Source organism: Uloborus diversus, chromosome 5 (genome assembly GCF_026930045.1).
Source record: "Uloborus diversus isolate 005 chromosome 5, Udiv.v.3.1, whole genome shotgun sequence".
Lineage (NCBI taxonomy): Eukaryota > Metazoa > Arthropoda > Arachnida > Araneae > Uloboridae > Uloborus > Uloborus diversus.
Window position 1 is genome coordinate 59,732,221 of NC_072735.1, and position 24,959 is coordinate 59,757,179.

The following is a 24,959-nucleotide window of genomic DNA, read 5'->3' on the forward strand; positions in this document are numbered from 1 at the left end:
AATATGATCAAGAAAATTGAGGTTAAGTGGAGAAAAGTATATGTGCCACCAAAATACGTTTTAATTAGAGAAAAAGTTGAAACAGAATAAGACGAGATTTTAAAAATGTCATGACTAGTCACACCACTAAGTTCTAAGTGTTTAAATATAAATGGTGAAATTAAACAAAAATTTCATAGCAACATTCAGAAGATTTCATAGCAACATTTAAAACAAAATAAAGTGTAAAAAACTGAGATAAGTGTTAACAGTAGCATATAAGTTAAATGCTGAAAGTTTTTTTTTTTTTTTTTGATGGGAGTCGCAAACACTTGTATTTCAAACAAATAAAAAATATAAGGCTGGAAATTGAAAATTTCTTTGTGGAAAAACCAAAGCACTGAAATAGTTTTGGAAAAGAAAAACTATGGAGAGTTTTTCAGAACATTTTTATCAATAATTTAATCAAATAAAAATGATAGTGACATTGACAAATAAAAAGGGGAGGGAGAGAGATCCTGAACTCTATCCCTTTATTTTACGCCATCAAACTTAGCCTATAGATCAGCGATTTTGAAACTTTGATAAAGTATCCGAACCCCATCTCTTCTTTTATCTCCCTTAAAGATGGCCTACAATTACTTAAAAACTTTGATGTCAAAAAACTTCTAGGAGTGCGCCCCAGCTCAAACCCTCGAAAAACAGCCTGCCCCATAATTAAAGATTGTCTAAAATTCTGTTTTTAGGACTTCTGGAAAATTTTGATGGTCCCCGAACCTTTCTTACCTCTAATATCACCAAAGACTCCACAATTTCCCATTTAGGGTTTGAATTCTGCTAATATTTCCGGAAAGAATTCCCGAACACCCTTATAACATCATTGAACATCTTAAATATTATTTCTCTAGACTGTTTTTCTGTCGTTACAAGAGATTTAATTTATTGCTTAATCAAATTCTGTGATTTTACCCCATCATTTGAAACTTTGACCAGAAAAGGAACTCGACTCATTACGCCCCTTCCCTATCCTTTAATTGCTTTTTTTTCTGCCTAACAGGCTGATTGCAATCTTTATACTAGAATTTTGTTTCTTCATATATACTATCGCGCCACATTCCCCCCCCCCCCCCCCCCAACAATCTGTTAATTTTTTTTTCCCACCGTGATGTGCGCCCCTAGGCCAGGGCCTAGGGTGGCCTATTGGGTAATCCGGGCCTGGCCTCAAGCCCTTCAATTGTAATCACATTAGTACTAATTAATAATAGATAGTTTTGATTTTTATTAATTCTTATTTTTCTTTTATTGCTTTAGGTTCACTATTCGCCATGTATCCAAATCACAAACATTTTATTGGGTTGTTATTGTCCTTGTATTTTTGAATACTGTGTGTGTAGCTGTAGAACACTACAACCAACCTCAATGGCTGGATGATTTTTTATGTAAGTCTCTTTGTACTAACTTAAAACTGTGTCAGGGTGGCGACAGATCAGGGAGATCAGGGAAAAGTCAGGGAACTTTATTAATCAGGGAAAAGTCAGGGAAATATCAGGGAATTTCGAAAAAATTACAAAAAATCAGGGAAAATTGATTTTATGAAGAAAAAAAAATTGTTTTTTTGCTTTACAAAATTAAGTACTCTGATTCCCTAAGCATTTTCTGCCAATTATCTGTTCAAAAAAAAAAGTAAATTTAAGGAGGTGCGATTATACACTGCTACATATTTGTGCAACTTTTTTCCTTAACGTCAAAGTATTGAATCTTACTTATTAACCACAGGATGATCTTTCTAAGATTGTTTCTGTGTCTGTTAGGTTGTTTATTTTACCTAGGCTTGAAATTTCCTTTTACACTTTCAATGCTACGTAAAATAAACAACCGTAGAGGTAAAAAGGAAGCTTTCATTAATGCCTTAGCTTCTTTGCTTTTATTCCATTGTTTCTAAGTAATTAGCGTACTGTAATCACGATTTCAAGAAAAATCTTGGTTTTTGAATTAATACTGATAAAAGTTATTACTTCTTCGCGCTTTTAATTTAATTGCAAAAATGAACTTTCAATTAAAAAAACTTTGTTTTTTGCCGTTATACTATTTGTTGTCGCTGCAGATTATAAAGGTTTTCTTCAGACTTAAATGATTCTTTTATTTTGTAACCAAGTTGTATTCTTGTTTTATAAATTTTGAAATTAACTAATTGCTTTTTTTTCTTGCATTTCAAAGTTGTTTGTTACAAAGCAACCAAAGTTTTTTTTTCGTTACATACTGAAATCATTTGAAATAGAGTTAATTTGTGTACTTAAGTAAATATCTTTATTTTTAATTGTTAAAATGATGTATTCATTCATTAAAACCTATGTTCTTGATTAGAGAAAAGCTCCCTATGAATGGATGTCAAATGGTTTCATCTGTTTTGCATAAATATGTCAATTAGTTATATAAGAATAACTACATTACTTCTATTCGTTCACTATTACTTGTTACTATTGCAACAATTATTATACTGTTTGAAAATTTAGTTTGAAATAATTTCAATTACTTTTTTGTTCTATCATACATACACATATGTTTTTAAGAGTGATTTTAATCATTTCTTAAAATTCTTATGTTACGTGGTTTCTGGAACTAAAGTTTTTTTTTCTTTTTTAAATTTTCTATTATCTTTTCATGTAGAAAAATTTAATATACTGTTTTGTAGTTTTTTTTTCCAAAAAAAATTAACTTGATATGTTTTTTTTCCAACCATTTTACTAAAAAAGTAGCATTTTTTAAAAATATATCTTTAGTTCAACAACTTTACACAACTTAAAACGTTTAAAATACTGCATTTTATGCAAACATACAATGGATTTCAAGTAGAGTAAAGAAAGAAAACCATTATCATTGGTAATGTAAATCAGGGAAATTTGGTGAATTTAATCAGGGAAATCAGGGAAAAGTCAGGGAACTTTTTTTTCACAGTTCCTGTCGCCACCCTGTGTGTGTTTGTGACATTAATCTATAATGACAACCACTAATTTTGTTGTGATTAAAAATAAAAAGTATTCAGAAGGTAGCGCAAATGATTACAAAGTATGCTCATGGGATACCTTTTTCTATGCATTCAGGTTTGGTATTTTAGTTTTTCTTTTTTTACGCTCATTCGTATTTGCTCAGGTTTTCAACTCTTGATATTCCTTGAGTTTTGTTTTCCCAACTACGGAGCTTTTTACGCTGATTAAAATGCTCCTTGTAGCCTTGAAAGAGCTATATATTGTATTTTCGAAACTTGTTCTTTATTCAAATTGTTTTTTTTTATTTTAATTATATTTGAGCTCTAAACATATTTGACCCTTTTGTATTTATTATATACATGTACAGTGATCGCTGCTTATATGAATCAAGTTTGTTCTGCACAATTATGATTCCATAAAGCTGGATATTATTCTGTGTTTGGCGATCTGTTTCATTAAAGCAGTTGATTCAATAAACCAGCGTCCACTACACACACACACATATATATATATATAATATAATATATATTTTATTTATTTATTTTCTTTTTTGAAGGAATCTCAGAGTTTGATTATCTTTTTTTAAAAATCTAAATACAATACAAAAACGAAGTGATGTATATTCTAACATAACAATGTCAAAATTTGTAACATATTGTTTTAAAAAAATGTTGAAAATTATTTATATTTTTCATTCACAAGTTTCTTTACTGAGTTTTTCTGACTTTTAAAGTTTGTTTTCTTCAATTTCTTTTACAGACTATGCAGAATATGTATTTTTGGGTCTTTTCATTTCTGAAATGCTTTTAAAAGTTTATGCCCTGGGAGCACGCATTTATTTTGAATCTGCCTTTAATCGTTTCGACTGTGTTGTAAGTATAAAAATTTATGCTTAAGAGTTAAATGCTCTTTTTTATTTCTGCTTTTGTCAAAATAAAATGCAGTCAAACCTCCATATATCGAACTTCCACATATCGAAATTTTCTATACATAGAAATCTCAGCAAATTTCTATGTTCATTACATAGAAAAATTGTTTCTATATATGAAAAAAATCTCTATATATCGAAAAAAATTTCGAGACATTCGTAGATTTTTTTTCCACTTTAGACTGTTTGTCTCATGAAAAATGAAGGTTTGGGGAGAAAATTATGTTTACTAAAGGAAACTCGTAATTAATCTGGGGGTGTGTGGGGGTGAGGGGTGTGTAGATAGGTCGTTGTTTCGTTCTGTAGTTCCATAATTCCCTCATGTTTATTTCAAATAATAGTTGTAACCAGTAACACTGTAAAATCAGTTTCAAGTTATCCCTTTTGTCTGTTGATTATCATTCCTAGTCTTTTTAGCTTCAGTAAAAATCATTCAATTTAAGTAGATTGATTTTTTACTTTTCTCTCAATTACATTGTCAAGACGAAAATCCCCTATTGTTGCGGATCAAGTTGAATTTCCAAAGAATGAAGAATTATGAAGGCACAAAAATGTAATTTCTGTTATATTTTTAATTATTAACTTTCATTTAATCTGATGCTCGTATAAATTAGAAATTGGGTTTCGTACATGAAAATTAGCTTTAATTTTAATGTTTTAGGAGATTTTTAGGATAAAATAAGATTGCTTCTATATATCGAATTTTTTCCGGAAATTTGCTACTTCGATATATGGAGGTCCGACTGTACAGTTGAACCTCTTTTTTTCAAAAACCTCTTTAACTTGAAAATTTCCCTGCTTTTATAATAGTATAAGTCAATGTTTTTCCCCATCTTGATCTTGAATAAATTTCTCCCAAAACCTCTAGATCTCAAATTCTGATTACACTGTCTTCTTTTTGAATATGGTCCCAGCTAGCTCTCTTTATCAATAGCACAACTTAAAAGTAAAAGGGTTTTTTTTTCCTTTTTTACATATCAGCATCCATATAGCCCTTCATGTCTTGTGAGGCATGTAGCGCAAGGGACACTACATGTAAATAAAGCAAGTTTTTTGGAAATAGTATCCATTTGGAAACTGAGAGGGGGGGGGGGGGCTATGTTGTACAGCGGAAAAGCTCCTTGAGTTTTTTACTTTTGAGTCATTAAGAACACTTTTTTCTAGTGATAAGATTAGGAACAATCTGCTAGCTTTTTGCTCTTCTATTTTTTATATTATTTTGATGGAGAATTTAAGTTATTTTACGACAAACTTTGAAACGTAATTTTTGTTCTAAAAGGTATGCATTAACTTGCTACTCATAATCATTAAAATTAGTAAAACGTTTCATGCTGTTAAATGTTTGAAAAAACTATGCAAAACCAATCGATTAGTTGTTGACTTTGTTCCAGATGCTTATTTTTATATTTTTTATCAAATCCTCTGTATTTGGAAACCTTCATATCTCGAATATTTTCTTCTGTCCTGTGAAATTCAAGATAGACAGTTTTGACTGTAATGAAATAAAATGTATGTATTTAAATTTATGCCACCTCTTTCTGCTTTCGGGGGTCTATTGATGCTAGAATGTGTTGCCAGTTGTAGTCCCTTGACTGTAGATCATTTTTCCTATATTGCATTTTTAGTAAAACATTTTCTTATCACATATGAGGCAGTGAGAAGCAAAGGGATGCAAGTAGACTATTTTAGTTTTGAGTAAAATGCATTTAAAGGTCAGATCCTAGATAGGCATTCATTTAAAATAGATTCTATGTCATGCTGTACAGCAGCACCTACCAGGGCTACTAGTACAATCTCTTGCCCCAAGACAGAGGAGAGGTTCACCTACCATTTGTACTGGTTATCTCCAAATTTTTAATTTTGTCACTTGTATCCCTTTGCTTTTGAATACCTCATATAATTCCTTTCAATTTAATTTTTCTCTGAATTTTATTTTTTATGCTATATATAAGTATTAAGTTTTCTTTTATTTATTTAATAATCATTTGGCCAATAATTCAGGGAATAGTCTAATAGAAGCAGAAGCTTTTAACATCATCTGTCTGTAAGTGAAATATTCAGTCCTGGTGCTAAAAAACAGATTTTTACAGCCTACAGAAATCAAACAAAAATTATTGTGATTTTCTTATAGCAACTATTTTCGTATGAAATCTGTTGATTTTGGAGACAAATAAAGGAGACTGATGAAGAAGATTGTTTCATCAACGGAATTAACTGTGCACTCGATACATCTTCTATTTGCATGGTTATACAGTACCTCCCAAAAGTTGTTCGTACACCTACGACTTTAAATGAAATAAGGCCCTATCCATTGGTTGAAATTATTATTTCGGTATAGGTATTTAGTTATAAGATCTATAATTGATTTTCAACAAAACTACATGAAACATTTTTAAAAAGTATTAAAACTTAATTTTTTAAAAATCGAAAGCCAAAAAAAGCCGGAAATTTTATGTCACAAAAAATTTTTTAAAAATCGAATGCCAAAAAAAGCCGGAAATTTTATGTCACAAAATTTTTTTTAAAAATCGAAAGCCAAAAAAGCCGGAAATTTTATGTCACAAAAGTCTTTGTACACTTTAAAAAATCTCTATATATTATTGAATAATCGAACTTTTTACTAAGTTATTATTTAGTAAAATATCATGCAGTATCAACAACACCTTTTAAACGTCTGGGAATAGATTTCATTCTTTTTTCTTTCTGTTTTTTGCTTAATTTCTGAGTAAGTGTTCAACCATACTCCGAGTCTTGCTGTTTCTAGCTCTATTTCCGTTTCAAAGCTGTATTTTCCTAATCTAGCCTTCAGATATCTCTTAATATGTTACAAAAATTTCAAATCTGGAGATTGAAGGGGTATTTTCTTAACTTGAAAACAATTTTTGAGGCACTAGACACAAACATTGAAAACCGTATTGTGCTTCTTATCATTATCTTGAGAAAAAACAAAATTCTTTCCAATAACCAAACTTTTCGCTAAGAGTTTAAAATTGGTTTTTAAAATATTTAAATGAACAGCATGATTAATTTTTTCATCAAAAAATTCCAAACTACCAAGTCCTGATCCTGATATGCATCCTCACACGAGAACACCTTCACCGTCCTGATTAACTGGTCCTACTAAGTTCTTAAGATTAAGTTCCTAATATTTTCTTCTATTTAAAATTATAGAACAATTTAACCAAAAATGTTGAATTTATTTTTATCTGTAAGTAAGGCGTAATTCCAAAACGTTTTGAGCTTATTTATCATTGATTTTACAACAAAAAGCGTAAGCTTTCTGTTTTTCGCACGGCTAAGAAAATTTCTGCGGGAAGAAGTCCCATTTAATCCAGCTAATCAGAGAACTTCGCGAACAATTTTAGGTGAAAATTAGATGTAAAATTTTTCATTTAACTCTGCAGAAACTTTTACAGCACTCAAATGTGTATTTTTCATAAATATTTTAACTGTAAATCTCTGATCACACTTTGTAAACTTTGCCGGTTGTCCTTTTCTTACTTTGTTTTCGGTTTGATTCTTTTATTAAAAGCATTTTATCAAGCACTTTACTATAGAATGGACTAAATTAACTAATTTAGAGACATTTCAAACCAATTTAATGCTTCTGTGAGGAAAAAAAAATCAATTTTGAATGGTATTTGTGGTTTTTTTTACGCCATTTTAAAGTAATAAGCACAATATTAAGGAATAAATAAACAAAAAATTAAAGCCAAATAATTTTTAAGGGTCAACACAATGCAAAAATATTTTTAAAAAAAACAGCATATGATAAATTTAAACATGAATTTATTCGAAAATATTTGGGTGTAAGATGACTTTTGTGGTGTATTATTTCTGTCTCTATGTTTTTTGACTCATTTCAAAAAGGGTTTTATTTAGAATAACATAGGAATGATGTGAAAAAATATTGGACTTCATATTCGAATTCAGTTTCGCATTATTTTAGTTTTACTAAAAAATTTCAAAGTGTATTATCACTTTTGGGAGCCACTGTAGATATGCTTATTAGAAACTGTTGAATATTGCATGCTGATAAAGCACTTTAGTTAAATAAATACTTTTTTGCAAAATGGAGTTAACCTATATGATTGACCTATTCATCAGCCTAACCCTGAACCTTTGAAAATGAACCAGGTTTAGCAGTTTGGTTGTCATCTCAGGGGTTCAGTTATTTCTCATTGACATTCCGGTACTAGAAAATTTAAGTTGGCACCCATGTCTACATTGGTGCTTACCATTGTGCTTGTTTTGAACTCAACTTGATTAAATAAATTAGGGGATTAAAAATAAAACAATAAAAATTATTGAAATTAAAGTATTTCAAATTTTGATGTGATTGATTTTTGTTATTTCATATTAGATCTGTTAATTGCTACTTTGTATTTCCCAGAGCCTCGATTTTGACAAATTTTTCTATGAAATTAGTTAATCAAAATAACTTAGTAATGTGCGTAAATGTAACTTAATGAGCCTTATTAGCATATTATATTGCAAGAAAATAAACACTTGTAAATCGAAAAATAATTTGGTATTTCATCACTTTTGTAAAAAAGCATGTTCTAGCTTTCACAGATGATAATCGGAGATCAGCTTTATTAAAGTTCTTCAAATTTTCATCCCTCAAGATTTCTGTCATTTTATTGCTTTTGTTTTCTCCTTATTATTCAAATGCACATTTTTTGTCTTACAACTTAACGAATTTTATTATTTTCGTTGCTTTTAATACTGAAGATATTAACTACTTATTAGGTATTCCTTCCTAAAACCGAATTCTCCCCCCCCCCCCTTCCCCCCAGTCTAACATTTAATACAGTGCAGAACCTTTTATTCAGGAACCAAAAAACCGGGAAACCATAAAACCAGCAACTTTTCTCGCCATTTTTTTAAAATACGCCATTTTGGCAATTTTTGAAAAACTGAGCATTTTTTCTGAAATACCAAAAAGAAAATGAACGATTTCTTAATAAGCACCATGTTACTCACGAAAAACTCAGGAAAATGTTTCAAACACTTACTTCAAATAGTTATCCTTTATGCGGGGCAAAATTTCCAAAACATTTTCTTGAATTAAAAAGTACATTCGTAAGTCTGAAATTTCCTTGTTTTATTCTAACTGAAAGCTAAGGAAATGAATATTGTCGCATTCTAATGCAGTATTTTATTGAATGGCCTCTAATTAAAGGTGTTTCATGTAAGTGATGTTGCTAAAGTGTGGGAAATGCTGAAAACCAGATTCATGAATTTTCTGGATAGTAAGTTGATCGCGAAATCTAGAAATCTATTAAATGTAAGACTAATAAGGCTGCATGGACTATAAACCAAATTTCTGCTGATATTAACGAAGTACATTAGTTATCAATAACTACCGTAATCGCAAACACAAAACCTTTACAAAAAATATTTTAAAAAAGCAATCATGAAGGCGAATTCTTTTATACATTATAGCAGAAAAATCGCACATTTAGGTTCAAAAACTTATTGTTTGTCCTTCCCTTCATTTTATTTCGTTTTAAAACATTGAAAAGTGGTGGATTATATTTTCTTTTCCAAATAGAATGTGAGGGTCTCAGCTGTTATGAACAACTTGTTTTTTGTTGTTTAAATTATTCTCTCACCTAGGTTATCTCTGGTAGTATATTTGAAGTTGTATGGTCCAGTGTTAGAGGGGGATCTTTTGGTCTCTCTGTTCTTAGAGCATTGAGGTTGCTCAGAATTTTTAAAGTCACAAAGTAAGCAATCTTATTGGTTTTATTTATTTACATGTATTTTTAATAGCTTAAGGTTTTGATTTTAATTGTTGCCTACTAAAACTTTTTAATTAATAATGTTAGTAATGGGTTTTATTTTTATTACCTTAATACTGATTTGAAGTAATGCTTTAGATCTACATTTTAAAATTTTTTTTTACATTCCGGTCTGTATGTCATAGGCGGCTGGTGCACCAAAAATGTGGGAGGTCAGAAGAAGTGTGTGGCATTAGGAGGCATAGCCCCTGAGGTTTTTTTTTTTTTTTGTAAAATTGGGCTCTGTTAAAGGCTTTCAACATTACTGATTCTATGATCTCTAAATAATTTAGAGTATGCCTTAAAAATCGGGATGGGTTACCACCATAGACTTTCCCCTTCCGATTCAAAGTTCCATTTTTATGAAATTAAATGAGAAAAGTGGATTGATTTGGAAATTTTAGTTTTACTTTTGTGAAATAAATCAGTCCACCCTATAAAAATCATTTTTCGATCGACCTTTAGTTTTTTTCTGTGAAGAGTGAGGGGGCAAGACCTCTTTACTTTTGAAAGTAGGGGGTTGGGGTTTTTGAATGTAGTGACCCCCCCCCCCCCCCACCCCCGCATACGAGCCGCCTATGCTGTATATTGTAACGGGTTCCCAAACTTTTTTGATCTGCGGCACCCTTTGAAGAGTTAGAATTTTCTCATGGCACCCTAGTCCAGCTAATACATATAGATATATATACGAACAGATACACATTCCATGTCATGGAATCTTTGCAGCACAACTCGCCCCTTCTACGGCACTCAGTTTGGGAATCCCTGTGTTACAATGAAAAAAATTAATTTTATTACTGAGCATTATATAGATTTCTTTTAAAGACTTGAAACCTTAATAGAGATGAAAAAAAAGTATGATTTTTAAATTATTTTTGTATATTTATGTTATTAGCCAATTTTTTTTTCTTGCTAGTTGTATGTTTTATCATTTATTATTGTGGTTATTCAATTTGTGATTAATGAAAAACAAAATCGTCCTAGTATAAATGTGTTGTAAATTGTATCTTAATTCCTATTTTCTAGCCTTTTTCGTGATAACTATATTATTGTTTATTTATGATGTTGCATTTTCATAAAAGGTTCTTCTTCACTTCATTATTTCAAAAAATCTTTAGTATATTTTGTATCATTGTATTTATCAGTTTCTTTCACAATTTTAAACAGGTATTGGTCATCCCTTCGTAATTTAGTTATATCATTGCTCAACAGTATGAGATCGATCATCAGTTTATTGTTTCTACTCTTCCTTTTTATACTTATATTTGCCCTTCTTGGTATGCAACTGTTTGGAGGAGCGTAAGTATTCCCTTATGTTATTCTTCTTTGTAATATTGATTTGTATAAATGGTTTGTGTTGTGCTCACATAATTCTTTTTTTAATTTAAAATGGATGAAAAAAACAAAAACTGATAATTATAGTTACAATGACCTAATTACCTTTTTATAATAATGATTTATTATTTTAGGTTCAATTTTCCTGAAGGTACACCTCCAGCAAATTTTAACACATTTCCTATTGCCTTGCTTACAGTATTTCAGGTACATATTCTCCTTCTATTTGATTTTTAAAAATGCATGAAAATCTAAGTTATATTTTTAAAAGAACATAAAATAAATGAGAGATTGTCTCTTGAAAAATTTCTTGTGTTGCAATTCTCTGTGCACATAATTAAGCTGAAATTAATTACTTATTTTATTTTTGGAATGTAATAAAAATTAAGCTCCAAACTGAATTGTTGGTAATTGTTTTTCTTTATTATTGTATAGATTCTAACAGGTGAAGATTGGAATGATGTCATGTACAAAGGTATAGAGTCGCAGAATGGTATTGCGAATGGTGGGATGAAGTACAGCTTATATTTTATAATTTTAGTGCTGTTTGGTAACTGTATCCTTTCAAACCATTATTAACCTTAAGAGCAGAAAATACTTTCTCAATTATTCATAAATTACATCCATAAATTTTACTAATCGTCCCAATATACAGTATAAAGTTGATAATTTATTGAATAAATTGGAATAGAATATTATTTTATTATTAGAGCCTAAGTTTTTATGATATAAATATCCTGCAAAATACCCAAAAAAAATTTTTTTTTTAAATGTCTTAAAAATTGGAAGAAAATTCCTTAAAAATTTAAAAAATGTTCTGAAATAAAAGCAAGAATTCCAGTCTAAAATTATACATTTTTCTTTAAGTTACAAGAAATTGGTTCAAAGAGATTTCATAAGGCTTTGAAATGTGTGTTAAAGGAAAAAAAAAATACTAAAAAAAAAATACAACTGACTCTTAATAATTTGAACTCAAAAGATAACAGAAAAAAAATTAAATTATCTGAAACTCGAATTAAAAAAAGAAATTGCATTGTCATGATTCGAATTGGAAATAAAATATTTTGTCTGATATCATAATTAAAAGCCCATTACTAGGTTATAAGACCTCCTTTAAACCCTTTCTAATAAAGAAGTATCTTTCTTGAGATGAGGCCAAAACTGAACAGCATACTCCAAATGAGATATTAACAGACTCCTGTATAAAGGCATAAGAACCTTCTTTGAATTGTTTAGAATAGATCTAAGGATAAAACCAAGCATCTATTGGCTTTGTTACTTGCTAAGGCTAGTCTTGATTTATTGAGACACCCAGGTAATAACTTTTTCTGCCTTACTAGTGACTAATTAATCTGACTGGATCCTGTAAATAGATTTTCCATGTCCTAAATGTAGCAATGAACAAGTCTCCTTCAAATCACTTTTCGAGGTTTTACACTTAAACTCTCTTTTTAATCAGGGATGAAAATCTTCCGCTGATCAGTGATTTTCCGCTTTTTGTATTTTTCTTTTATTTCCGCGGTTTTTAGGTTTTATAAACCAATTTTCAAAGACTGCATATATCGGTCGCATCATCGGTGAGACGACGTGAAATGAAAAAGGGAGATATCAGAACTGTCGGCTAAACGATGAGGATACGATGTCGTTTATGATACAAAAGCAAGAATCGTTATAATGTCGCGTACATATGATATCGTCACAATGCCGCGAAATCTCGGTGTTAAACAATAATGGCTCAGTATTGTTTACGTCGTCGGTACCAGGGATGAAAATCTTCGCCCTTCCCACGATTTTCCTTTTTTTTTCCATTTCCTGGCCGAGGGTCTTCAAGTGATTGATCTGCCCCCACCCCCCACCATGATTTTTGCTGACTCATGTGTTCTTTCTAAGGTAGAAGGAGAAGAAGAACTTAGTTTCCTGAGTGGGGAGAGGGAAAGGCTTGAGAATGATCTAGCAATCGTTAGCGTTTACGCATTTTTGAAATCTGATCGCATCCACTTCCATAATTCCACACCCTTCTTGTATTTTATTTTATTTTTTGCTGAAAACTTGTACGCTTGCGCTCGCACAAATACCCCTTCACCTCCCTTCTTCCCCGACCTTCCCATCAGGATTTTTGCTGAGGCAATCGTTCTTTCTTGGGTAGAAAGAAGGAAGTAACTTGCTGCTGGTGGGGAAATGCTGGAGAGTGACGGTGCAATAGTTAGATGTAGCTTTTGAAATCTGATTGCATCAGCTTCTTTAACACTCTCTCATTTTTATCTGCTATGCCATTCTACTGCTTAGACATTAATACCTTTTTGTAGACTATTATTTTCAACCCTTCTTATATATATATATTTCCTGAAGACTGCCATGCCCATTCAAGCCAACATCATTTGTCAAATTTAGTTTTAATACTTACCAGACATATAGCTCTTGAAGATTTTACTGAATTCTAATATTTTAAATATATTGTGCTATTTTATTATGATATACATGTAAATACAGGAAATTAAAGATGCATATACTCTCTAAGCATAACATAGTGTTTAAAGCTGTTTTATTAATTTTAAAGTGATTATTTTTATGCTAATGCTTAAAATGACCATCAAAGCTCACAAACAGTTTTACATTGGTTTCAGTTTTTTTTTTTATTGATTTTTATACAATGTACCCAGCTGCTCTACACAAAATGCTTCTCAAAATCTTCACAGGTGTTCCTCAAATTGTTTCTCCAAGGTTGGCAACACTGATATAATGTCATAAGACAGCATAATATCAATTTCTATGTATAGTTTCACGTGTAATATTTAAAAAAAAAGGATTCAAATTTTAAACAGCGCAATTTTCCTCTTTTTTGACTTTGGGCTGTTTTCATTCCTATTTTAATGTCAACTTCTTAATGAAATATGTAGTTAAAGTAATAAAAAATAATGGTTTCTTTTATTGTTCATTTTTTTTTAAAAAATTTGTATTGTATCTACATGCTAAAATTATTCTGAGTATACGTAATATTTGGATGATATTCCTTAACTCATCAAGATACTCTACTGAATGTGTTCTTGGCTATCGCCGTTGATAATTTAGCAAATGCACAAGAACTTACAGCCGCAGAAGCGGAAGAAGCCGAAGAAGATAAAGAGGTATTTTTATTTTGCTATATAAGAAAATTAGCATTTGCTCACTCGGTAGCTGAAAGACTATCAGCAGGTGGTCTACATCACTTATTTAAAAAGTGATGTGTTTATGAAAAATTATTTTATTTATTTTGATCACAAAAGATGATGTTCGTTCTCATGCTCTAAAAAAATTATTCTATTTATCACAGACTATTTTCTTAAAAAGAAAGAGAAAGAGAGTTTGCCATTTAGGCATTTTTCATATTTTTATGGACAAGGTTGTGTTGCTGTTTGCTCAATTAAAATATTTAACTGCAATTCAATCTGATAACATCATTATTTACGTTGTATTACGGTACATTACGTTATATTACGTCTTTCATTATAGAGAGCTAAAGAAGAGTTAGACAAAGAACTGAAAGATTTGCAAATGTCAAGTGATCCTCCTCAGGTCAATATCTGCCCTCCATCTCCCATGAACAATGCAGAAAAGGGGAAAAATTTTAACCCGTAAGTATATTTTTCAAACCCTTCAGTTCTTTGTTCGTTTAAATTGTTTTTGATATATTGTTTCTGTTCTCACCTCTCTTCATCACCATCAATTCAACACTTGATGAATATTATTTTAAATGCTTTCACATTTTTCAAATGAGAGTTAGTGTATTTTTAACTCAATATCTAAAAATTGATAATTTCTCAAATCTATATTTTGAAAATTTCGCAAAGAAACTTACTGCTGCCATTTAAACTAAAACTTTAGAATAAAAGGCATTTTATTTAACTTCATAAATGCCCTAGATCAATTGCTGATTTATTGAATTACTATTAATAACTTATTATTTAGGTCAGGGGTGCCGAACCTACTGCCCTTGGTCAGTATGTGGCTCGTCTCTTAATTTAATTTCATGAATGAAAAACTACTTTCTGAAACTTCTCGAAAAGACTTCATAGCCGTCGTATAGAATCCGGCTGCAACCCCTGAAGAGTTTCACTCATACAGATCATTTCGCCATTTAACCCCCACTGAACTTTTCCACTCTTTCCCGAATTCAGGGTTCCTCAGATACAGGCGGTTTGTCAAAATGTTTCAATTTTGCGGTCAAATATTTAGAAACTTGTTTCTGTAAACCAGATAAAAACGTTTTTTCATTATCAAAATAACCATCAAGCAATTATTTATGTGTTTCACTCTTCCCCCAGTAAGTGGGAGCAGTGAGACATATATTCTTCGAGTTAGCAAACTTTGAAAGAATCTAAATTTACCTGGAAAAGCATAAATAATTGCTACTGTAAGGCAAGGTAAGTTTTATGTAATATTGACACACAGTAGTGACATTTACCACATATGTGTTTGAGACTGATAAAGAATGATTTAGATGATTCAGGATTGGAAAATTGGTTAAAAGTGTCAATTTGTGATGTAGCAATTTATGAGGATGCAATGCTTTCACTGTATCCTGTGTGGAAATTTAAATTGAATTAGTGAAAAATGGAAATATTTGTCATATTTCTAAGCTATAATAGTCATAATTCCATTCAAGCTTCCTTTTTTTTTTTTCTTTGTGCAGGGCTTTCAAACTTAATTTATTATTGCATCAATTGAATAGTCGTAATTAAATTAAATTCAATATATAATTACTCCACTTTTAGTATAAAAATTCTATAGGAGCAATGCTCCTATAGTTATTTGTTGTATTTAGTTGTACTACAACTAAACACAACAAATGCTCATGCATGGATTCACAAAGTAATGGTGTCTTACTGTTCCATCATACTGAAATACATAAACTCGGTGCCTTTTCCAGACAAAAAAAAAAAAATCATTCTACTGCTAAAAGAATGTTAAATAATAGGCTAATATAAGATTTAAAATATCAGTCTTTAAAGCTTTTCTAATAGTTTAGAAACAGTGCAGATAATTTATTTTGATGGGGTCAAATTATGATGACATAGTTACTTTTTGATGCACCAGATTTGAAAGCAACTTCTTTTCAAAAATACTGTTCTAGAAAATACATCGTATTTTTGAACACAGTATGTCAACTTGACTTTCCAAAAATTTTAGCAGTCTGGAAATATTCAAACCGAAAATAAATTTGTTTACTCGTTGTTCTCCTTGTCTCCCTGTACCCACTCATCCCGTACATACTAACATTGAACATACTAACAAAGCAAGGTTTAGACTGGTATGGCATGGGAACATCCGCTTTCATGCACAAATCTAATATTTAGTAGCCAGTAACCAAACTGATAGTGAAGCCCTGCCCTTTGCTTGCAAGAAATCATTTGTTGTGGTCAAGGAGTTAGAGCCAGCTCAGAGATACACTGCTCATGAAAAACTATTACTTTCTATCTTATTTATTCCAGTCATGTTCACTTGCTTATTTTCTCAATTTCAGTGAAAAAGGAAGCAATGAGAAAATTGATAAATCAGAGGGAGATGAAGAGAAAGAAAATAACCCTGATGGAGGTATATTTTCATTTATTGTTCATATAAGCAAATCTTCTATAATTAGGCACTGAATATTGCATTTTGACCTCTCTTTCTAATAATGTTCATCTCCAAAACTAGAATCTGTGGTGTGATGTATTATACCGTATTACTTCGCATTAACCGGCATGCCGAAAAAAGGCGAGGTTCACCTTCATGCCGGGAAATTTGAATTTTCTGGCATGCCGGATTTCTCGAAATTTATTATGCAACAAACAAAAGTAAATTACCCCATTCAGTTCCAATCAGAAAGCAAATCACTGTAAGGAAAAAAATAATTGAATCCCAAAAGTAACCTTTTTTCAAAAAAAAAAAAAAAAACTGCATCGCCTATAATATGTGCTGGTTATTTATGGTAGGTCATTATGAATGAATTTAATTATATGCCAGTAAAGTAATCGATTCAGAAGCAATCATCGTCACTGCAGTTCATTCATAATTTTTTTTAAATAAATTATTTTAGGTTCCTTTTAGAGAGGTAAGTTTATTTTTTAGTTATTGAATAGCTATGGCAAATTCTTTAGCGGGCAGTAAATTACTGCTTAAGTGCTTGCTTACTTAGTTTTAATTTAACTTGTATAAAATTATTCACTATTAAACACTATTTTTCGTATTAAAATAACAAATGACATTGTTAGTAAATATTTTTACAAAATTAAAATGTTTATTAATAGGGGAAGATGGGGTACCTCGGACCAATTTTCACTTTTCCATTTTTAATTTCATGATTATTTACCAAATCCAAACACAAATACCTTTAGTTAAAACTTTATGATTTTTTACACAACATATAAATTTCTTAAATATTTATTTAACTTATTTCAGTTACATTTTTAAGAAAAAACAGAAGAATGCAGTTAGTACCGAGGTACACCACCGGTGAAGTACCTTGGGTCTTGGAATGGTGTACCTTGGACCAATGATTAACAAGTAAAGAAAACGTGATTTTCAGTAAGAACATCACTATTTATCAATCAGTAAACCACACATAATTTTAGAAACACATTTTTTATTTGTTTCAAAGATAAATAAAAATTTAGATCTTATTATCTTATTACGGTTTACTTTTTTAATAAAATAACAAGGCGCTCTAGTATCTGAAAACCATACTAAAGATTATTTTTTTAAGTTTCACTTATTTCTAGCTAAGATTGTAATCGGATAAGTCAATTCCAAATGTTAACTTTTCGAGCCGCCTTTCAGATCCACCAGTTAATATTGGGTGTGGTAGCTTGAATATGATATCCTTTTTGTCAACTTCATAAAGGGTAGGATCTTCTCTGGTGAACTTCTGACAGTTTGGATCCTTTTTCAGATATTACACTTCATATCCATCATCAGCAGTAGAAATAATCTCTGCATGAAAACATTTGATAGTTTTCTTGCCAGACAATTTAACCAATACAAAAACACCAATCTAAATATTGACTTTATGTGGATCTTCCAGCTCATTAAAATGATGATTTGAAATATCGGTATCCTCATATAAATCTTTTGATATTTTCAAGTTCAGACTCTGAGGAATAATAAAGTTTTTTTACCTGGCTTGGTAGGGGGTTTTACCAAAGATAGTAAAAGTAAGAAGATTGGACACTGCGTGAGTGTATTGCCGAGAAAACAACGACTTCTAATAATGATGGTGTGACACAAAAGCTAATATACAGGGAAAGTGAGCACGCGTTTGGCGCCAATGTTGAATTGGAGTTTCTCGGAATTGGCTCAGAAGTTGCTTGGGTTGCTATAGCTTTTGACTCGGAATTCCAAGAAAAAAGAGGGGCGCAAGATTTGTTGAGGGGAACACATGACCACAGACACCACGGGATACTAATTACCACCCCGATGTCCTATCAATGATAGCAAGATAGTTTGTGATCGTTCTTTATTCCTGGCTTTTTTTTCTGAAGAATGGATGCCAGATGTGTGCAGCGGGCATTTGTTTTGTTGAAATCCAACTGTGTAGTTAAATTACGTTTGGAAGAAAAGTACACTTGCGGAATTGATGGACTTTTTACTCACAAGCATATTTCACTTCTATCTTTTCTTCTAATATTATACATAAATAGTCCAAAAAATAAACATATTTAATTTTTCAACATTTTTATCGGATGGTTGTGAAAGCACATTCACCTCCCCCCCTTAGCCCTTACTTAACCGTTGTGCAATGCATGCTGTAACTTTTAAGTTGATGAATTTGACTCCCATCTGCTCACTTTAATGCCTGTAAAAGAAGCGTTCCCAAAACTAAAACATAAAGCTGACGCAGAAACTATGACTTTTTCCAGTATTTTATTATTTATAGTCATGACAAAGCGAGTGCTTGTTTCTGATGAGATGAATTGAAAGAAATAATATAATAACAAAAAAAAAAAAAAAAAAACGACTCACGGAATGCAAATGTCACAAGAATATCTGAATTAGGGAAATTAAATTGCAACCATCTGATCAACTTTTTGCATTAGTGTTTGTGAAAATTCAAATTAAAGCGAAACATAACGAGCTGAGAAACTACTATAAATTAAAGAAAAAGATTAATACAACAATGACTAGTGATACACAGGAAATAATTGCAGAGTTTTAACTTTAATAATTTGTTGCCGAGGACATACATTTTAAAATCTAATTACAAAAAAAAATAGATTTTGAATTCCAACAAATCATACAAAATTTATAAATAGGTAAAAATTTACATGAAAAAAAGAAGTTTTTTCTCAAACAAACTGACGTGATACATAATAATCTTTCAATCAATAAACATAATTGAAAAGTAATTTCAATTACAAAATGGTTTTCAAAAGTAAAAGAAGCTGCAAACAGTCAGTAAAAACTATGCAACTACTGGTGAACAGCAAAAGTTGACTTTTATTCAGCTTTGTCTTGTGTGTGTGTGTTGAAATTTTTTTAAATGAATATTTTATTTTATTCCTTAAATTTGCAACTTGCAATATTTTAGTAATTACCAAAACTAAGTTTACAATAGTAACTAAAAAATTAAAAAGGAAATAAAATATAAAATGTGTAGTGAACTGGATCGGCTAAATACCCAGCGGGTAGGTACATATTTTTGGGGTATTTACCCGGGTATTTACCCAAGGCCTGGGTAAATAGCCAAAAACTGGGTATATTACAAAAAAAAAAAAAAAATGCAAAAAGTGAACGGGATTTTTTTTTCTCATAATCTAAATATGAAATAATTGGTAAAACTGATACACAGTTTATAGTATTTTTTTTATTAAAAGACTTGATGAAATTATGAAAGAAACATATCGTGAACCAAAGACTCTTTCTTTTCAATGTCATAATTGGAGAAGTATAAGCAATTCAATGATTCAGGATTTAAAGCTCGCAATCTAGGTTAGTCATATCCAAAATGAAAAAAAAAAAAAAAAGGAAGCATGAGGGATGTTTGGAAGAATAAACTGAGAAGTTAAGAATATTTATTTATTTTATTGGTGTTTAAGTGATAACTAAGCAAAAAAAAAAAAAAAAAATCAAAATATTGTTTTCTGTTGCCTTGCTCATTTGCATTTGCTCCCCGGTACTTCATGATGAAACTTTATTCAAACTATTTTTAATACACGCAATTAGTGATGTAGGGTGGGAAGGTAAATATTTTTTTTGCGGGGTATTTATCCGAAGGCAGGGTAAGTCCCCTAGTAATTGCGCATTTTGCAAAAAACAAAAAAAAATTTAGGTGGTCTCAAAAGGTGATGATTTTCTTCTTTACACATCAACTTTTTAAAACATTTGAGACAGTATCGAAATTCTTTCCTGCTGCAAGTACAATTATCTTTAACTTTTCCTTCCCATTAGCAGTTGCATAAAAATAAAAATAAATTAATGAAAAAAAGCAGTCCTACTCCAACTCCGGGAATGCTCTTCTTATTTTTGACTACATTTCTTAACATTTTTTTTTTTTTTTTCAAATTTTGCCAGCCAGTTGGTTTTATTACTTGTATCTTGCATATATTTGCCTGAAAGTATATAAAAACTTTAGTATTGGCAACTAGCTGGCTAGCTTATTTATAAAACGTTTTGTAACACTATCAGCCAGGAACAAGTGAGTTTAATTATTTTTATAAATTTCTTACGAGATTTCTTAAAACTTATTCCAAACACTTAAATTTCACTTTCCAATTTCTCCCCTGGCACAAACAAACAATTAATTTCTGGCTACGCCATGGGTAATTCTTTTTTTTTTTTTTTCCGAAAAAAAAAATCTTGATGTTTGTTTTTTCGCGCTTTCGTTTTTTGATACTTTATTTCGTATTTCCTACGGATCGCAGTTCTGCCCTAGCAACTCGCAAATTTTCCTATGAATTACCGGCCGATCGGCCGATTGGACATCAATGTGGGAATGGGGGGGGGGGGGGGGGTCCTTTTGGGCGAGCAAAAGAAAAGCACTCGTAGTAAATGACCCCTCTCTGTGGTTTCTGTGGAGCCAACTTGATTCAGACGGACAGGTGTTTGCGATTTACCGTACTTCATTCACAATTGCAGGTGTAATTTTCTTTTCTATAATGATTGAAAATGAGCAAGTTACAATGTTGTGCTTTCAGTTGGTTCTGATCAATATTCAAGCAGTTGTCGGTTTAATTGGCTCTTATGCTTATAATATACTATTTTGCTTCCCTAACTTCTCAACCTAAAAATTTAATTTAAGATAAATAAAACTAAATTAATTTCATGAAACAAGGAGTTGTTTGCAAACAAAAATGTTTCCACATCCCCCGAATGGACATTTTTTTTATCCCAAGCTGTTTTTATCTCGTTTTCGTAAACTATTTTTATGGTAAATTATAATTTTTAATTCAATTTTTGAATTTTTGTGTACATGCAGTTGAAAAACACGTGAAGAATGAATATATATATATATATATATATATATATATATATATTTAAAGTCACAATTCCTTCCGAACAGCAAATAGCCGCTGAACATTTTAGTCATTGGAGTCCGTTTCATTAATTTCTTGTTGTATATGGGCACTTTTAATTAAAATTGCAATTGAAATGAATCTAGCAGCAGATCCTATGCCCAATATTGTAGAATGAAGAACTTTCCTTTTATATAAATTGAGCGGTAGTATTCCTTAACGCCATATCCAAATGTATACCATAAAAATTCCTGGTATATAATTCTCCATAATAAAAGGATTTTACTCATATGCTTTTGAACAAAAATCTTGATTCTCACAAAAGTGATTTATGTTAAAACTTTATTTAAAGTACATTCATATGAATACGAACTGAGATAAGATTAATTTTGATTATTGGCTCAATATGTAGTTCCAGAATTCTTTAACCATTATTTTCTTGTAGCCCAATAGTTACTTCAATTAAAATGACATAACGAATCTCTCTCGCCTAAGGAATCATTGTCTAAGGAATGCCTAAGGAATCATTTATGTTGTAAGTAAGAAATACGCAATGAAAAAATAATCTAAATTTAGAACAGCAATCTTAGGAGATTCTCCTCAAATATTTTGATTATTAGCTCAATATGTAGTTGAAGAGAAATTATTCCACCATTATTTGCTTGTAGTCCTATAGTTACGTTGAGAGAAACTTCATAAAAGAAACCAGGTCCGGATATATAAGTTTTGGGCCCCCCTACAACAAAGTCTGTAGGGCCCTTTCCCATAGGTTTCTCTTTCCTTTTTTTTTTTTCAATTTTTCGTTTCAACTTCTTAGGCAGTTGGGTTGAAAGTCTAAAAATTTCCAAATATAAGAAATCATAATAATAATAAAAATGAATTGAACTTTTTCAGAAATCACATTCCATTCAAAACTAACGGATGAATGATGAGTAGAATAATTTGGGTAATTTTCGAAACGTTGAACAAAGAAAGCTACGTGCTAATTTTTTAAACAGATAGAAACATTTCGCATATGATTTTGTGAAACAGAAAGAATAATATGGATTGCATTATATTTTTGAATGTTTAATATTTTTGATGTTTTGTAAGAAAAATAAACTGCATTTGATTTGTAAGAAGTTAATTTTTCTAATTATAGTAAATGTAATAAGGTATAAATTAGGAATTTAATTAAGTACTAAAATGTTTAGAGCATGTTCATACATGAAACATTTGCTTGACTCAAGTTGATGACTACTGAAATTTCCAGAGGCGATTACTGTGGTCGTTTAGCGAGAAACATTTTGAAGTAATGTACAAAATAAAAGAGTGTTAAGACTCCCCCCTTACCCCACCACCATTTTGAATTTTGTAATAAAAGTGGACATTGTTATTAATGCAGTACTTCTGCTTAATACTGTTATTAGTATTTAAATTATTGATCGCTAAATAAATGTGTATAAAATGAACACAAAGATTACAAAACATCATTTAAGTTTTTAAATAGTTTTGGAGGTAATGCTAATGCAACTACTTAATAATGAAAAATTCGAAACCAAACAGAAAAATATTGTCAAAACAACAAATTTGCCCTTCCAATTAAAACATTACATTTATTTTCATTATTAAAGACTGTGAATTTACCAGATTTGCATTTCGTAACGCTTAAATTAATTAGAGCATGAATAAAATATCCCACCACTTTAAATTGTTTCTAATGGAGTTAAGCCTATCGAACTGAGTCAATCATAAAAATTAGCCAATAATAAAGATTTTCTTTGTCGTTATTTAATGTTTTAAAATCAATATTTTAAGACTGCTAAAATCTTCATTCCCGTGACATTTTCCTTAAATCTTAGAACGCTTTCAGTAAAATTTAACCATTTGATTCACTCTGTTTTGGAACATTCAAATGAAAGTATTAAATTACCTGATTTATTTTACTCTTTACTTATTACAAACTTGGTAGGGTGTCCGAGAAAAACGGAAAACATCGGATAGCGATCCACAGAAAGAGCTTTGGAACCTCTCTGGTTAGTTACAATTTGAGTTACCCGTTTGTGGCGAAGAAAGCAACGTGCAGGGGCAGGCAAGATGATTTTCTTCTGCTTCTCTTATGTTCTTTATTTTGCTCTTCTATCTTTTAAAGTTAGAATTATTGCGTGAAGGAGAAAGTGTGCATTAAAATATTTTTTATTTATTGAACAGATTCTTTTCTGCTCAATAATGATTAAAAATGAGTAAGTTATGATGTAGTGCTTTCAGTTGATTGTGATTAGCATTCAATCAGCAATAGGTTTAAAAGAGTCTTGAGTATTTGAAATTTTAAACTCTTTTGCTTATAATATTCAATTTTATCTCTCTCACACTGTCTTTTTCTTTTTTACCCGCTACTTCTCGACCTAAAAAATTAATTTGGAAAAAAAAATAAATAAATAAATGAATGAAATAAAAAAATAATTTAACAAGACAAAGATATTAGTGTACAAACACGATATCGAATGCATAAGTATATGAAATGAACGGTTTTATCTCAAGATCTTTCTATTTTGATTCTTTGAAATCAGATTTTATGGTAATATATAATTTTTAATTTAATGTTTGTGATAAGCTGATTTGTAGGTTTCGTACATGCAGTAGAAAAACAGTGAAGAATGGGGGAAAAATACGAAATTAATAAAGTCCTTCCGAACAGCAAAAATTCGCTGAACATTTTAGTCCTTAGATTCCGTTTCATTGATTTCTTGTTTTATATGGGCACTTTCAATTAACTCTTCATAAATTGCACTTAAAATGAATCAGCAGCAGACTCGATGCTTAGTACTGTAGAATGTAGAACTTTGCTTTTATAATTTCACATTTCATTCAAAACTAACGGATGAATTATCCACTATAATATTAAAATCTGTTCGCGTCTGTCTGTCTGAAGATCTATCTTCTCGAGAACCGCTGCGAATCGAGAGTCAAATGAGGTACCGATCAATTCGAAAATTTCCAAAGAAAACAATAGGACCAATCTCGTAATTGTGAGACTTTAATTAGCGGAGATATTAATTAAAACGTTAATTAACATAACGTTATTCAGGAATTTTTATTTCTTTCCTGTTGCCATTTTGCATATTGGTGAGCAAGTAAAATTCTAATAATTCTTTTAAAAGATATTTTTTGGCTGCTGTCCAAATCTTAAAACAACGTTTCCATCTAGAATTTTTATTTTAAATTAGTTTAAAATTGGTTGCACTATTCGGACATAGCCTTTATTTTATCGTCTGTCTTTTTTTTAATTTTTGCATTCAACGTTCTTAACTTTTTTCAGCATAGGAAAGTTGTTCCTTTAGCTATCTTTATTGATTGTAGTGTAAGTTTATCATTCGCTGGCTTCATATTTTGGTACATTTAGGAGATGTGACTAATTATGTTTATTTTGTTGGACCTTTTCCCGTCACATGGGTGAGTTTTCGAATTGTAATAACTCTCTTTTTCCTTCCTGTTTCTA

At 30.6% G+C, this 24,959-nt stretch overlaps 1 protein-coding gene across 1 annotated transcript in view; it reads left to right on the top strand.

Moving 5' to 3' along the window:
- Window positions 1-24,959, top strand: part of LOC129221997 (voltage-dependent calcium channel type A subunit alpha-1-like) — a 368,073-nt gene that overhangs the window by 220,311 nt on the left and 122,803 nt on the right. Inside the window, 9 exon segments of the mRNA XM_054856408.1 lie at window positions 1,291-1,418; window positions 3,726-3,838; window positions 9,517-9,626; window positions 10,848-10,979; window positions 11,150-11,222; window positions 11,451-11,571; window positions 14,040-14,140; window positions 14,505-14,626; window positions 16,516-16,586. Of these exon segments, the coding sequence (XP_054712383.1) occupies window positions 1,291-1,418; window positions 3,726-3,838; window positions 9,517-9,626; window positions 10,848-10,979; window positions 11,150-11,222; window positions 11,451-11,571; window positions 14,040-14,140; window positions 14,505-14,626; window positions 16,516-16,586 (971 nt within the window).